General features: G+C 39.9%; 1 protein-coding gene across 5 annotated transcripts in view; it reads right to left on the reverse strand.

The window, feature by feature from the left end:
• Nucleotides 1–12518, reverse strand: part of srrm3 (serine/arginine repetitive matrix 3) — a 417679-nt gene that overhangs the window by 162824 nt on the left and 242337 nt on the right. For all 5 annotated transcript variants that reach the window (XR_010015899.1, XM_063031472.1, XM_063031471.1 and 2 more), the window contains one exon: nucleotides 11916–11993. Coding sequence is in view for 4 of the 5 variants with exons in the window: in XM_063031472.1 (XP_062887542.1) it covers nucleotides 11916–11993 (78 nt within the window). In the remaining variant the exon portion in view is untranslated. The remainder of the gene's footprint in view (nucleotides 1–11915; nucleotides 11994–12518) is intronic.

Below are 12518 nucleotides of genomic sequence, written 5' to 3' on the forward strand. Positions count from 1 at the left end.
TGTACTTTTAGCTGTTTTTTATGCAAGCAAGTTTAATCTGCTGCATTGCACAAAATAAAAAGGGCCACATTAAATTATACTCATAGATTCCCAATATATGAATGACTGGGAAAGTGGAAATGGAATTTGCAAGTTTGCAGATCAAAATTCAAGTCATTCAGGGTGATGTCAGAAGCTAGCTCTTCCTCACCAGATCTGAAATTCTGTCATCAAAAATACACCGACAAAACTGGAAATAAACAGAAAACATCGAAACTGAGCTTGAAAGCTTCTGTAACAGCGCATATTGGGGATTTGAAACCAGGACATGCAGACGGAGTTAAGATGTAAATCAGTTATGAATTTCTGAATGGAGGAATAGATTTACAGAATAAAGGCAGAAAACCTGTTCATGGAGAAAAGCAGGTAATGGTTGCAGGTTGACCACTTGCGTGAAGAATGGGAAGGGAGAGAAATCAAGCATACAGAGGCGGGAGTGTGGAATGGAAGGCACATCTGTGATCTGATGAAGTCTATGATAAGATTGTCCATGTGTTAGAAATACAGTTGGTAACACATTATCCTCAAAGTTGCTGGTGAACGCAGCAGGCCAAGCAGCATCTGTAGGAAGAGGTGCAGTCGACGTTTCAGGCCGAGACCCTTCGTCCTGACGAAGGGTCTCGGCCTGAAACGTCGACTGCACCTCTTCCTACAGATGCTGCTTGGCCTGCTGCGTTCACCAGCAACTTTGATGTATGTTGCTTGAATTTCCAGCAACTGCAGAATTCCTGTTGGTAACACATTAGCTATGTTTTCATTTATCAGTTCCAGTGTTGCTTTTCCCTCTACTGCCTTTATTCATCACTCACTATTTACATTCCTCTGGAAAGGAAAGCAATGGTTAACAAGCATTTCTTGCTCCCTCATAGACAACAGCAGGATCTCTGTGATCGTTACATCTTTCTATCTCTCTGTCTTGCACTAGGGTCATGGTTTACTTTACATGCATTTAAGTTATGTATGATTTATGTTAATTTAAGTTTATGTTTGTCTTCATCTTTTATTGTGCTCCTGCTACAAAAAAAAAGTGAACTTTCGTGGCATTTATACCTTGGCCATGAAGACAATAAACTTGGACTTAATCTGAACAATCATGGCTTCCGCCCGAGCGCGGAAAATTCTTCGGAGTTTCCCTATCCGTCTCTGCAACTTAAGACACACATGCTTTCTCACTTTCCCATTTCTGATGAAAAGTCACTGACACAAAAGATTCTGCAAATGCTGGAAATCTTGAGCAACACAAACAAAATGATGCTGGAACTCAGCAAGTTTTCTTTCCCCTTTCTTTCCAGTTCTGATGAAGGGTTTACTGCAAAACGTTGAATATTTATTCCTTTCCATAGATGCTGCCTGACTTTGCTTGAGTTTCATCAGCATTTTGTGTGTGTGGTCCAAAACATTGACTTTAGTTTGTTTCTGTCCCCTGAGCTGTTGAGTATCTCCAGTGCTTTCTATTTTTATTTTGTATCTACAGAATATGCATTCGTTTTTGCTTTTCCATAAGACTCAAGTGCTTGAGTAATCTACACCTATTCTTAGGCTCTGAAAGAACCAGCAGAGGCAGACAAAGGAACACTTAGATTTCTAAATATATATGCTATTCCTTTTAAAGCAGCAGATTTGTCTGCTACACAGATAGCCCAAAGATTTCCAGCTTCAATTCCTACTATACATTTGAGTTAGCTGGGGCAAAGATTTGAAGGGGGGACAGGGTGCTCATCTACTTTCAATTATGTAGATCAATCCTAACTTCTATATGGAATCGAATATCAGTTCTGGACTCAAACTGGTGGAGTATGGTTTGTGATGAAAATGCTGTTAAAGAAAAGCCAGAATCATGCTTCATTTTATCTTCATAGAGTAGCTCTGGAACAAATTCAAACTACATGGCTGTATTGTAGAAAGTGGCAACGGAATCAATTCGTGAAGTCTTCACAACACTGATTTAGCCAAATTTGGAAGTTTTGTGTACATTGGCTTTAACTTCTCAAGAGTTAAGCGGTCATCAAATAAAATTTCAGCACTAGGAAATACATTATATAAAGTCAGAATCATAGAAAAGCACAGAACAGAAGCAGGCCATTCAGCCCATCTAGTCCATGCTAAAACCATTCAAACTGCCTACTCTCATCAACTTCCACTGGGACCATAGCCTTCCATATCCCTACTACCTATCTGCCTATCTAAACTTTGCTTAAATACTGAAATGGAGCTTGCATGTACCACTTGTACAGGCTGTTTGCTCCACACTCTCATGACTCTCTGACTGAAGAGGTTTCCCCTCATGTTCCCCTTAAACTTTCTACCTTTCACACTTAACCAATTACCTCTAGATGTAGTCCCAACAACTTCAGTGGTAAAAGCCTGCTTGCATTTACCCTATTATTACCCCTAATAATTCTGTATACCTCTTTTAAATCTCTTCTCAATCTTCAGCGCTCTAAGGAATAAAATCTTAATCTACTCAATCTTTCCTCATAACTCAGGTCCTCCAGACCCAGCTATATCCCTGACAATTTTCTCTGTATTCTTTCAACCTTGTTTACATCTTTCCTGTAGGTTGGTGAGTAAAACTGCACACAATACTCCAAATTGGGCCTCACCAACATTTTATACAACTTCAACATAACATCCCATCTCCTGTACTCAATACTTTGATTTATGAAGGCCAATGTACCAAAAGCTTCCTTTCTGATCGTATCTACCTGTGATGCCACTTTCAACGAATTATGGACCTATATTCCCGGATGCCTTTGTTCTACCACACTCCTCAGTGCTTTACCCTTCAGTGTGTAAGACCTACCCTGGTTGAACCTACCAAACTGCAAGACCTCACACTTGTCTGCATTAAGTTCAGAATGCCATTTTCAGCCCATTTTTCCAGCTAATCTAGATCCATCCGCAAGCTATGATAGCCTTCTTCGTTGTTCCCTGCACCCCAATCTTGGTGTCATCTGCAAATCTGCTGATCCAGTTAACCACACTATCATCCAGATTGTTAATATAGATGACAAACAACAACCGATGCAGCACTGATCCCTGTGACATACCACTACTCACAGGCCTCCAATCAGAGAGGCAATCATCTACTACCACCTACAAAGGGCAGATCGTGTCTAACAAGCCTGATAGAGTTCTTTGAGGAGGTGACTAGGCATATAGATGAGGGTAGTGCAGTGGATGTGATCCATATGGATTTTAGTAAGGCATTTGACAAGATTCCACACGGTAGGCTTATTCAGAAAGTTAGAAGACATGGGATCCAGGGAAGTTTGGCCAGGTGGATTCAGAATTGGCTTGCCTGCAGAAGGCAGAGGGTTGTGGTGGAGGGAGTACATTCAGATTGGAGGATTGTGGCTAGTGGTGTCCCACAAGGATCTGTTCTGGGACCTCTACTTTTCATGATTTTTATTAACGAGCTGGATGTGGGGGTAGAAGGGTGGGTTGGCAAGTTTGCAGATGACACAAAGGTTGGTGGTGTTGTAGATAGTGTAGAGGATTGTCAAAGATTTCAGGGAGACATTGATAGGATGCAGGAGTGGCCTGAGAAGTGGCAGATGGAGTTCAACCCGGAGAAGTGTGAGGTGGTACACTTTGGAAGGACAAACTCCAAGGCAGAGTACAAAGTAAATGGCAGGATACTTGCTAGTGTAGAGGAGCAGAGGGATCTCGGGGTACATGTCCACAGATTCCTGAAAGTTGCCTCACAGGTGGATAGGGTAGTTGAGAAAGCTTATGGGGTGTTAGTTTTCATAAGTCGAGGGATAGAGTTTAAGAGTCGCGATGTAATGATGCAGTTTTATAAAACTCTGGTTAGGCCACACTTGGAGTACTGTGTCCAGTTCTGGTCACCTCACTATAGGAAGGATGTGGAAGCATTGGAAAGGGTACAGAGGAGATTTACCAGGATGCTGCCTGGTTTAGAAAGTATGCATTATGATCAGAGATTAAGGGAGCTAGGGCTTTACTCTTTGGAGAGAAGGAGGATGAGAGGAGACATGATAGAGGTGTACAAGATAATAAGAGGAATAGATAGAGTGGATAGCCAGCGCCTCTTCTCCAGGGCACCACTGCTCAATACAAGAGAACATGGCTTTAAGGTAAGGGGTGGGAAGTTCAAGGGGGATATTAGAGGAAGATTTTTTACTCAGAGAGTGGTTGGTCCATGTTATGCACTGCCTGAGTCAGTGGTGGAGGCAGATACACTAGTGAAGTTTAAGAGACTACTAGACAGGTATATGGTGGAATTTAAGGTGGGGGCTTATATGGGAGGCAGGGTTTGAGGGTTGGCACAACAATGTAGGCCGAAGGGCTTGTACTGTGCTGTACTATTGTATGTTCTATGTTCTAAAGCTAAAGCCTAATTCAATTTACTACCTCATCCTGAATACCGAGTGACTGAACTTTCTTGACCAACCTCCCATGCGGGACCTTGTCAAATGCCTTGCTAAATTCAATGTAGACAACATTCACTGCCTTGCCTTTATCCCCTTTCCTTGCAACTTCCTCGGAAGTCTCTATAAGATTAGTTAGACATGACCTACCATATATGAAGCCATGCTGACTGTCCTTAATCCTTAATGTCTATCCAAATACTTATTCATCCGGTCCCTTAGGATACTTTCCAATAATGTTCCCAGTACTGATGTTAGATTTACCAGCCTATAATTTCCTGGTTTATGTTTAAAGCCTTCCTTAAACAGTGGAATCACATTGGCTATCTTCTAATCTTCTGGTATCTCTTCTGTCGATAAGAATGTTTTAAATATCTCTGCTAGGGCCCTGGCAATTTCTGCACTTGACTACCATAGGGTCCAAGGAAACACCCTGTCAAGCCCTGGGGATTTATCCAACCTGATTTGCCTCTGGATAGCAAACACCTCCTCCTCTGTAGTCTATATATGGCCCATGAAATTGATGCCGTTTTGCCTCACTTCCATAGACTCTGTGTTCAACTCCTGAGTAAATATTGATGCAAGAAATGTATTTAAGATCTCCCCCATCTCTTTTGGCTCCACTCAATGTTTACCATTCTGATCTTTGAAAGGACTAATTTTGTCCCTTACAACCCTTTTGCTCTTAACAGATCAGTGGAATCCCTTAGAATTGTCCTTCACCTTGTCTACTAGGGCGACCTCATGCCTTCTTTTAGCCCTCTTGATTTGCTTTCTGTTCTCTTGCATTTCTTATACTCCATAAGCTCCTCATTTGTTCCTACCTGCCTATACCTGCAATGTGCTCTTTGTTTTCTGAACCAGGGCCTCTATATCTCTTGAAACCCAAGGTTCCTTACATGTGTTGTCTTTACCTTTTATTCTGACAGGCATATATAAGCTTTGTAATCTCAAAATTTCACTTTTGAAGACCTCCCACTTACCAAGTATATCTTAGCCAGAAAACAGCCTGTCCCAATCCACACTGGCTAGATCATTTCTGACACCATCAAAATTGCCCTTTCTCCTATTTAGTATTTCAACCCGCAGAACAAACTCATCATTTTGCATTTGCACTTTGAAACTAATGACATCGTGATCACTAGATGAAAAGTATTCCCCTGTATAAAAATCTGTCTCATTCCCTAGCAGCAGATCAAGTATTGCACACTCCCTGTAATGGACGTTAATGGATTTTCCCAATATAATGGGTTCAGTGCACTTACAGGCTTTCAAATTCGTCTTTTTGCCAGCATTATCAGGTCTTCATTCAGTGCGGGGAAGTTGTTTCCTACCCACTATGACCAACTCCCTCAACTACTATATTTCTGTCAACAGCTGGAACCCCTTGTTTATGATGGCTCTACAGAATTACAGTACAGATACAAAGAGTACAGCCATAGACAGCCATAAAATTTGTAAGCAATGATGGAGGAATAAAAGTGGAAGACTAAAATTGTTAAATACACTAAGCATAATTCCATCTATGTTAAAAGGCTGTAATAGTTCATCATAATGATTGTTTGCTGAAATTAATGAAACACTCTTGGTCAATACAACTTTCCTCACAATGTGTCCTAGTAGATTAAATTTAAAAGAAAACTTTCTGCTAAAAGGTGAAAGGAAAATCTTACTCATTTTCCATTCTGCTACCTTAATATCCAAACATTCTCTTCTCTTCATAGGGCAGAGATAGGTGAAGATGGAATGGGCAGATCACCTGTGGCATAGGAAATATTATGGGAATTTGGAGAATGGAGGAAATCTCTAATGTATTTGTTTTGAGTGCAAAGTCTTTGTTTACAGATGAAAGTGGCCAACAAATGCTTCTGGTCTTTCAGAAGGCACAAATTCACCCATGGCCAGAATAAGCAACGTTACACAGCAAAGAGCATTTAATAACTTGCTTACACAATTGTGCATTTTCTCAACACAATTTCAACTGATGACTTCTTCATTTTTGCCTTCTCACACTTACCTTCTTTCTGATCCAACATTCCTCTTTTTGCTTGCAATTATCAATGTGAGAATGCAGTGAAACAGATGGGCAACAGTGATTAGTAAAGAGAGAAAGCCAAGCTTCAGTCCGTAAAGCACTCACAGCATAAGGAACCATCAAACTATTAAAACAGGAAACCTGCTATGTCATATTGAAACCTATGGGACTAAATATCCCCTTGGATAAACAGAAGGCAGAATCCATAAAGCTCAAGGGAGTATCAGTTGCTTCTTATGCAGAGGACAGTGTTTCAGAAACCACACCCCCAACAACCTTTAAGAAACTGTGTCTGTAAGCTAACCTCTGAGGACATTGGTTGCAATGAGACTTTGTACTGATGAACAGAACAGGACTGAACAGTGACAAAGACCACATCTGCTTGCCAATCTTTTTTTATTAGAATTGGGAAAAGAAAATAGTAATGAATAAATTAGTGAGACAAGTGGTTTATAATCTATTCTTTACTTGAAATAATTGAAATAAATGCAAGAGCATCTGTAACAGTAGGTTAATCTCTGGAACAGCACAACATTAAAAACTACTACAGAAAAGTCAAGAATTATCTGTCATAATTTCAGTCTAAAAGATCTTCCAGTGCCACACTGAGTATAAAGGCATTGTCCAACCTTCTCTTATACAGTAACATAATTGAGCACATTATTTAACACTGATAAATGTATTATTTAAAACTGCTTGGATTTATTTATGCCCTAATGTTCCCAAGGGTTGGCACTTCAAGTGCTGAGCATTCCAAACCAGACTATTTTTCAAAAATCCGTGCTTGAATCAGTAGCAATATGCAACGCCAGATGATCGGATGGTGTGCAGCATTAGACATTGATCCTCCTCAGAGTTAAGTAGGATTAATTATATTACATCTGAGCAAGAAACAGGAAGCTAAGCTTTCTTCGATTCACAGTTGTCAAGAACGAAAATGGGATGAACATGCAAGTCAAAATGGGCTGATGATGAATATGAACAACAGGAATTCTGCAGATGCTGGAAATTCAAGCAACATACATCAACGTTGCTGGTGAACGCAGCAGGCCAAGCAGCATCTGTAGGAAGAGGTGCAGTCGACGTTTCAGGCCGAGACCCTTCGTCAGGACAAACTGAAGGAAGAGTGAGTAAGGGATTTGAAAGTTGGAGGGGGAGGGGGAGATCCAAAATGATAGGAGAAGACAGGAGGGGGAGGGATAGAGCCGAGAGCTGGACAGTTGATTGGCAAAAGGGGATACGAGAGGACCATGGGACAGGAGGTCCGGGAAGAAAGACAAGGGGGGGGGGGGTGACCCAGAGGATGGGCAAGAGGTATATTCAGAGGGACAGAGGGAGAAAAAGGAGAGTGAGAGAAAGAACGTGTGCATAAAAATGAGTAACAGATGGTGTACGAGGGGGAAGTGGGGCCTTAGTAGAAGTTAGAGAAGTCGATGTTCATGCCATCAGGTTGGAGGCTACCCAGACGGAATATAAGGTTTTGTTCCTCCAACCTGAGTGTGGCTTCATCTTTACAGTAGAGGAGGCCGTGGATAGACATGTCAGAATGGGAATGGGATGTGGAATTAAAATGTGTGGCCACTGGGAGATCCTGCTTTCTCTGGCAGACAGAACGTAGATGTTCAGCAAAGCGGTCTCCCAGTCTGCATCGGGTCTCGCCAATATATAAAAGGCCACATCGGGAGCACCGGACGCAGTATATCACCCCAGTCGACTCACAGGTGAAGTGATGCCTCACCTGGAAGGACTGTTTGGGGCCCTGAATGGTGGTTTGTTTGATGATGAATATGTTGGGGACAAGACAAGGATTCAGGAGAGGTGTAGACAGGAATTAACAGAATCGTTATTTGAAATTGCATAGTGGTCAGGGGGACTGTAATGGTTTTTTTGTCAGATGACAAGGTGCTACACCATGAGTTTACATTGTGTTTTATTGGAATAGTGTTGAGGATAGGAAGTGAGAACAAAAGTTTGACAGAGAACTCAAAACCCAGATAATTGGAAGACGCTTGTTAACTGAACTGGTCATCTGTAGTTTGGTCTCCCAAATATAGAGAAAAGAAAAGTAATATACTAAATGAAAGATATACAAGCTAATTACTGCCTGACTTGGAAAATAGACATGGAACTTGGAAACTGGAGGGACAAAGTAATCAGACAGCTTCCGTGTCTCAAGCAGACACATAGAAAGGTGTGGTGGAATGCTAGTCTTTTATAGTGTGGTTGAGGAAGGATACTCAAAAGAGAAAGGCACTTCTGAAATGTAGATAGAAGGGTGGCGAAGACATTATGTGTTTGATCCTAGAAAACATATGAGATCCTAGATGTTCTAGAAATTCTGCAGGTTGTATGTAGAGATTGTTGGGGTACAAAGGCAAGAGAACGGTGTAAAGAAAATGTATGAAAGGAAATTGATCACAGTACTGTCACTTTTAATGGTAAATGATCCATCACTGATGAAATACAGGTATGGAAGGTGGTATCAGTAAAACAGAGAATAGAATGGAGTCTTACAAGAATCAGTAATGGAAGGTGCATGGTCGAGGCAGTCCTGCTTCTAGTAATATTAATCACTAGTTTATCCTTCAAAAAGAAGAAGTGAAGAAAGAGTGGAAACATACTACAAATTTGATGAAGTTTTCCAGCTCACAGCAACAGCAATAAGCAGCTGTAATACAGTAAGCAAGCACCAATAAAGGGATGAGAGAACATATCTCGCAAGAAGGCAGGCAAAGCCAGGACCCATCCGTGTTCTTGTGCCAACTACTTTTACCTGGCGGAAGTGATTTAGGACAAAGGAGACAATGTATACCATGAGAAAATTGCAGGTCCAATTTGTCCTTCACCTCAGCTTTTAAAAAGATGTCAGTGATCAGAAGCCTCAATGACTGTTGGATGTCAATGCTCCTCCAGAGCTTCTTCTCCTAAAATTTCCTCTAACTTATCTCTCACCTAATGCCATATTTTCAATATTCACTTTAACATTCTCATCTCAGTCTCCTGAAGCTCTGTCCTTACTGTCATCCCCTTTACATCTCCACTTCACTGGAAAGTAAGCAGAACTTCCTCTTCCACCACTGTACACCCTATCCCCCACATAGTCAGGAAGAAACTAATAGTTCCAACTGAAAACTAAATTGCATCTCCCTCTCCCTTCCCAGTTTTGACAAAGGGCCGCAGGTCCAAAATATGAACTGCTCCTCTTGCCACATATACTGCCTGAGCTTTGTATCAACTTTTTACTACTTTTGATTGAGAAACTTCAGATGACACCCACATTATGACTATTTAGGTTATGGAAATTTGTCCTTGTAGAAGTCCCAAATCGCTATTCTAACATCTGAGATAGGGAATAAAATTTGCTTTCACAGAATTTACATGAAAAAAATGAAAACATTGGTAAACATGAAATTACTTTGCAGATGATGTAGCTTTGCATTAAGGAAAATAGCAACACAACCCATTTTCAAGGAATGCAACCCAGGTAGGGGGTATCTATAATTGCAAAGGCTGAGGCTTCTTCAGCACTTGTACCCCTCTGTATGTAACCAACCCCTTATGTCCCTGAGCACTAATCACACCCACACAATCCTTAGGAAAGGGTTTGATTGCCCTCCTGAACCAAAATATCTGGAAAACTCCCTCTTCAAAGGCTCACAGTGTCTGCAAAAACATTAAGACAAAACTCCTAAAGATATGGGCACTTATAACATTTTTATTTTTCCAGGGTGGTGCTTACAGAAAGAAAATAAAGAATATTAAAAGTCAATTACCTTGTTTATATAAAATTATCTTATAAACATAATGAAACACAATTGAACATTTTACCTTTAGGGAAATCTATTTAAAATGTAGGAGGGTTTGATTACATAGATATAGTAAAGGTGTTTCTTTTGTTGTAGAATCAAGAATTATGCCTAGATTGTACGGGATTAAAATCAAGAAACACTATATCTAATGAATGATTGTAGACGTTGTGGAATCTCTTTCCTTAAAAGGCTGAGAACACCTGGTCAATCAGAGCTTTTAATGCTGATGTTCATGAAGTATGCAATCAGGGAATTATAGAACAAGGACAGATAATTGAATCTGAGGCGCAGGCTACGACTGATCCACTGTTTTCTGCAATCTTTTACTTTTTAATAACAGAAAATCTATATTTATTTATTTGTCTACAAACGTGTGTGTGTGTGTGTGTGTGTGTGTGTGTTTGTGTGTGTGTGCGCGCGCGTGCATGTGTGCACATTTCCTGTTTGAACACAGTTTCCCTTTCTATCACAGTGTAAAATTTATATTGTTCAAAACAATATAGTTAAGTGAATACATTTATTTCAACCTTAGCATATGTGATCTTCAGTCCTTGTGATTTGTTTTGCAATTACAAAAGAACAACTCAGGGCTAAACACAAAGGCACTGATGACACAGCTCAGACTTTTTGCATTTTTACTACTTGATGAATATTGAATGGAGAATTATTTGGAAATCACGTTGAAAAGGGAGAGAGGGCCCAGACAAAGTAACTAAAATGCCTAAAACTGGAATTAAAAAGAGGGGTGTGTCGGAAACAGAACAAGATCTGTGCTGAAAACTACTGGCTGAAGGGGGAGCCAGAACGTCAAGGGAAGGGGATAATCCATACTTAGCAGCATTCTCAGATGATAAATGGCTTCTATTTTCCATAAATAACAAAAAAATCACCTCAATTTTTTTTCATTGTAAATCTCAACAGATTTTTCTACTTTTCATTTATGGGAAATGTTCAATGTGTTGAAAGAACTATCAAAATAAAATGCTACATATTTGTTGCCTCATTATGCCTGCTTACCTTTCACTTAGAGTTTGAAATGCAGAAAGAATTATGGAGACACACAGTGTTGACAAATTGGCCTTTGAACATTCAAAGCTATTGGTAGCTTTATAGGACTCCACGTGAAATAATGGATTTAATAAAAGAAGAGAAACATTAATGGAACCACGAATGACTCAGAACCCTGTGCAACTGAGCAATTTCGTCAGGGAAACCAGTGAGATGACGTTATCTTTTGGAGATCTGTGAAAGCATCTTAATATGAATGTCCATCTCTCAAGCAGTCCGTTCCATTTCAACAAGGTTTTTATGAAATGTGCTTCAAAAATTCAACAAAGGCCAAAGAAAAAAAGAAAGACAGATGGCTTTCTCATCAAAAATGCTTTGTACATGAATCAATCTCTCTGATAAGAAGGAACCGCAGTTCAAAGAGATCTTGTGATGTCTCGCTGGTCTACTCCAGGGCTCAGCACCTGAAATGGCTCCTCAGACAAGCCTCAATTTTGAAACATAAAAAGGAACTTGGTTTAATTCAAGAACAAGATCTACTTTATGGTGAGTGTCCTGTTCATTATGACTAATCACAAAGCTTTCTTTCATTCTCAAGGCACCCCATTGTACAACAGAAAAGACATTTACCGGATTTTGTAGTGTCCTGATTTCTTCTTCTTTTTCTTAGGCGGTGGTGAAGGAGAACTGCTTGATTTCCTTTTCATACTTCATTGTCATTAGCAGCATGAGGAAAAATATTCAAACATAAACACAAATATATTACTTATGTGTGGGCTAATTAAACTTTATACCCATATTATACAATATGCAATCAGACCACATACTATGTTTTCACATGGATGCACTTTCCTGTCCATCAAACCTTTACATAATTATAAAGCACATCAAATATCAAAAATCTTCCTTTTTTTAGGGAAGAGCCCAAGCCTATTTGGCATTTTTTATAGATGCAAGGATGAGTATATAGATAGAAATATAGATTCTCAAATGTAGAATCAAAGTTATATCATTATCACTTACAGCATATCAATTCACAATCATGACCTATCAGGGCATTATCATCGAGTTAAAGTCTTGTTTAATTTATCAAGAAAATACAACTTTATCTAAGTGATGTTCACAGCTTTTTGATTATGCTGGGTATTCTGATGGTGCAAAAAACCATATATCTAGGCATACACATTCCTGGGCCCAATCTTTTGTCATTTTTAGGATCCAACTCCTAAACAA

This window comes from Mobula hypostoma, chromosome 23 (genome assembly GCF_963921235.1).
Source record: "Mobula hypostoma chromosome 23, sMobHyp1.1, whole genome shotgun sequence".
NCBI lineage: Eukaryota > Metazoa > Chordata > Chondrichthyes > Myliobatiformes > Myliobatidae > Mobula > Mobula hypostoma.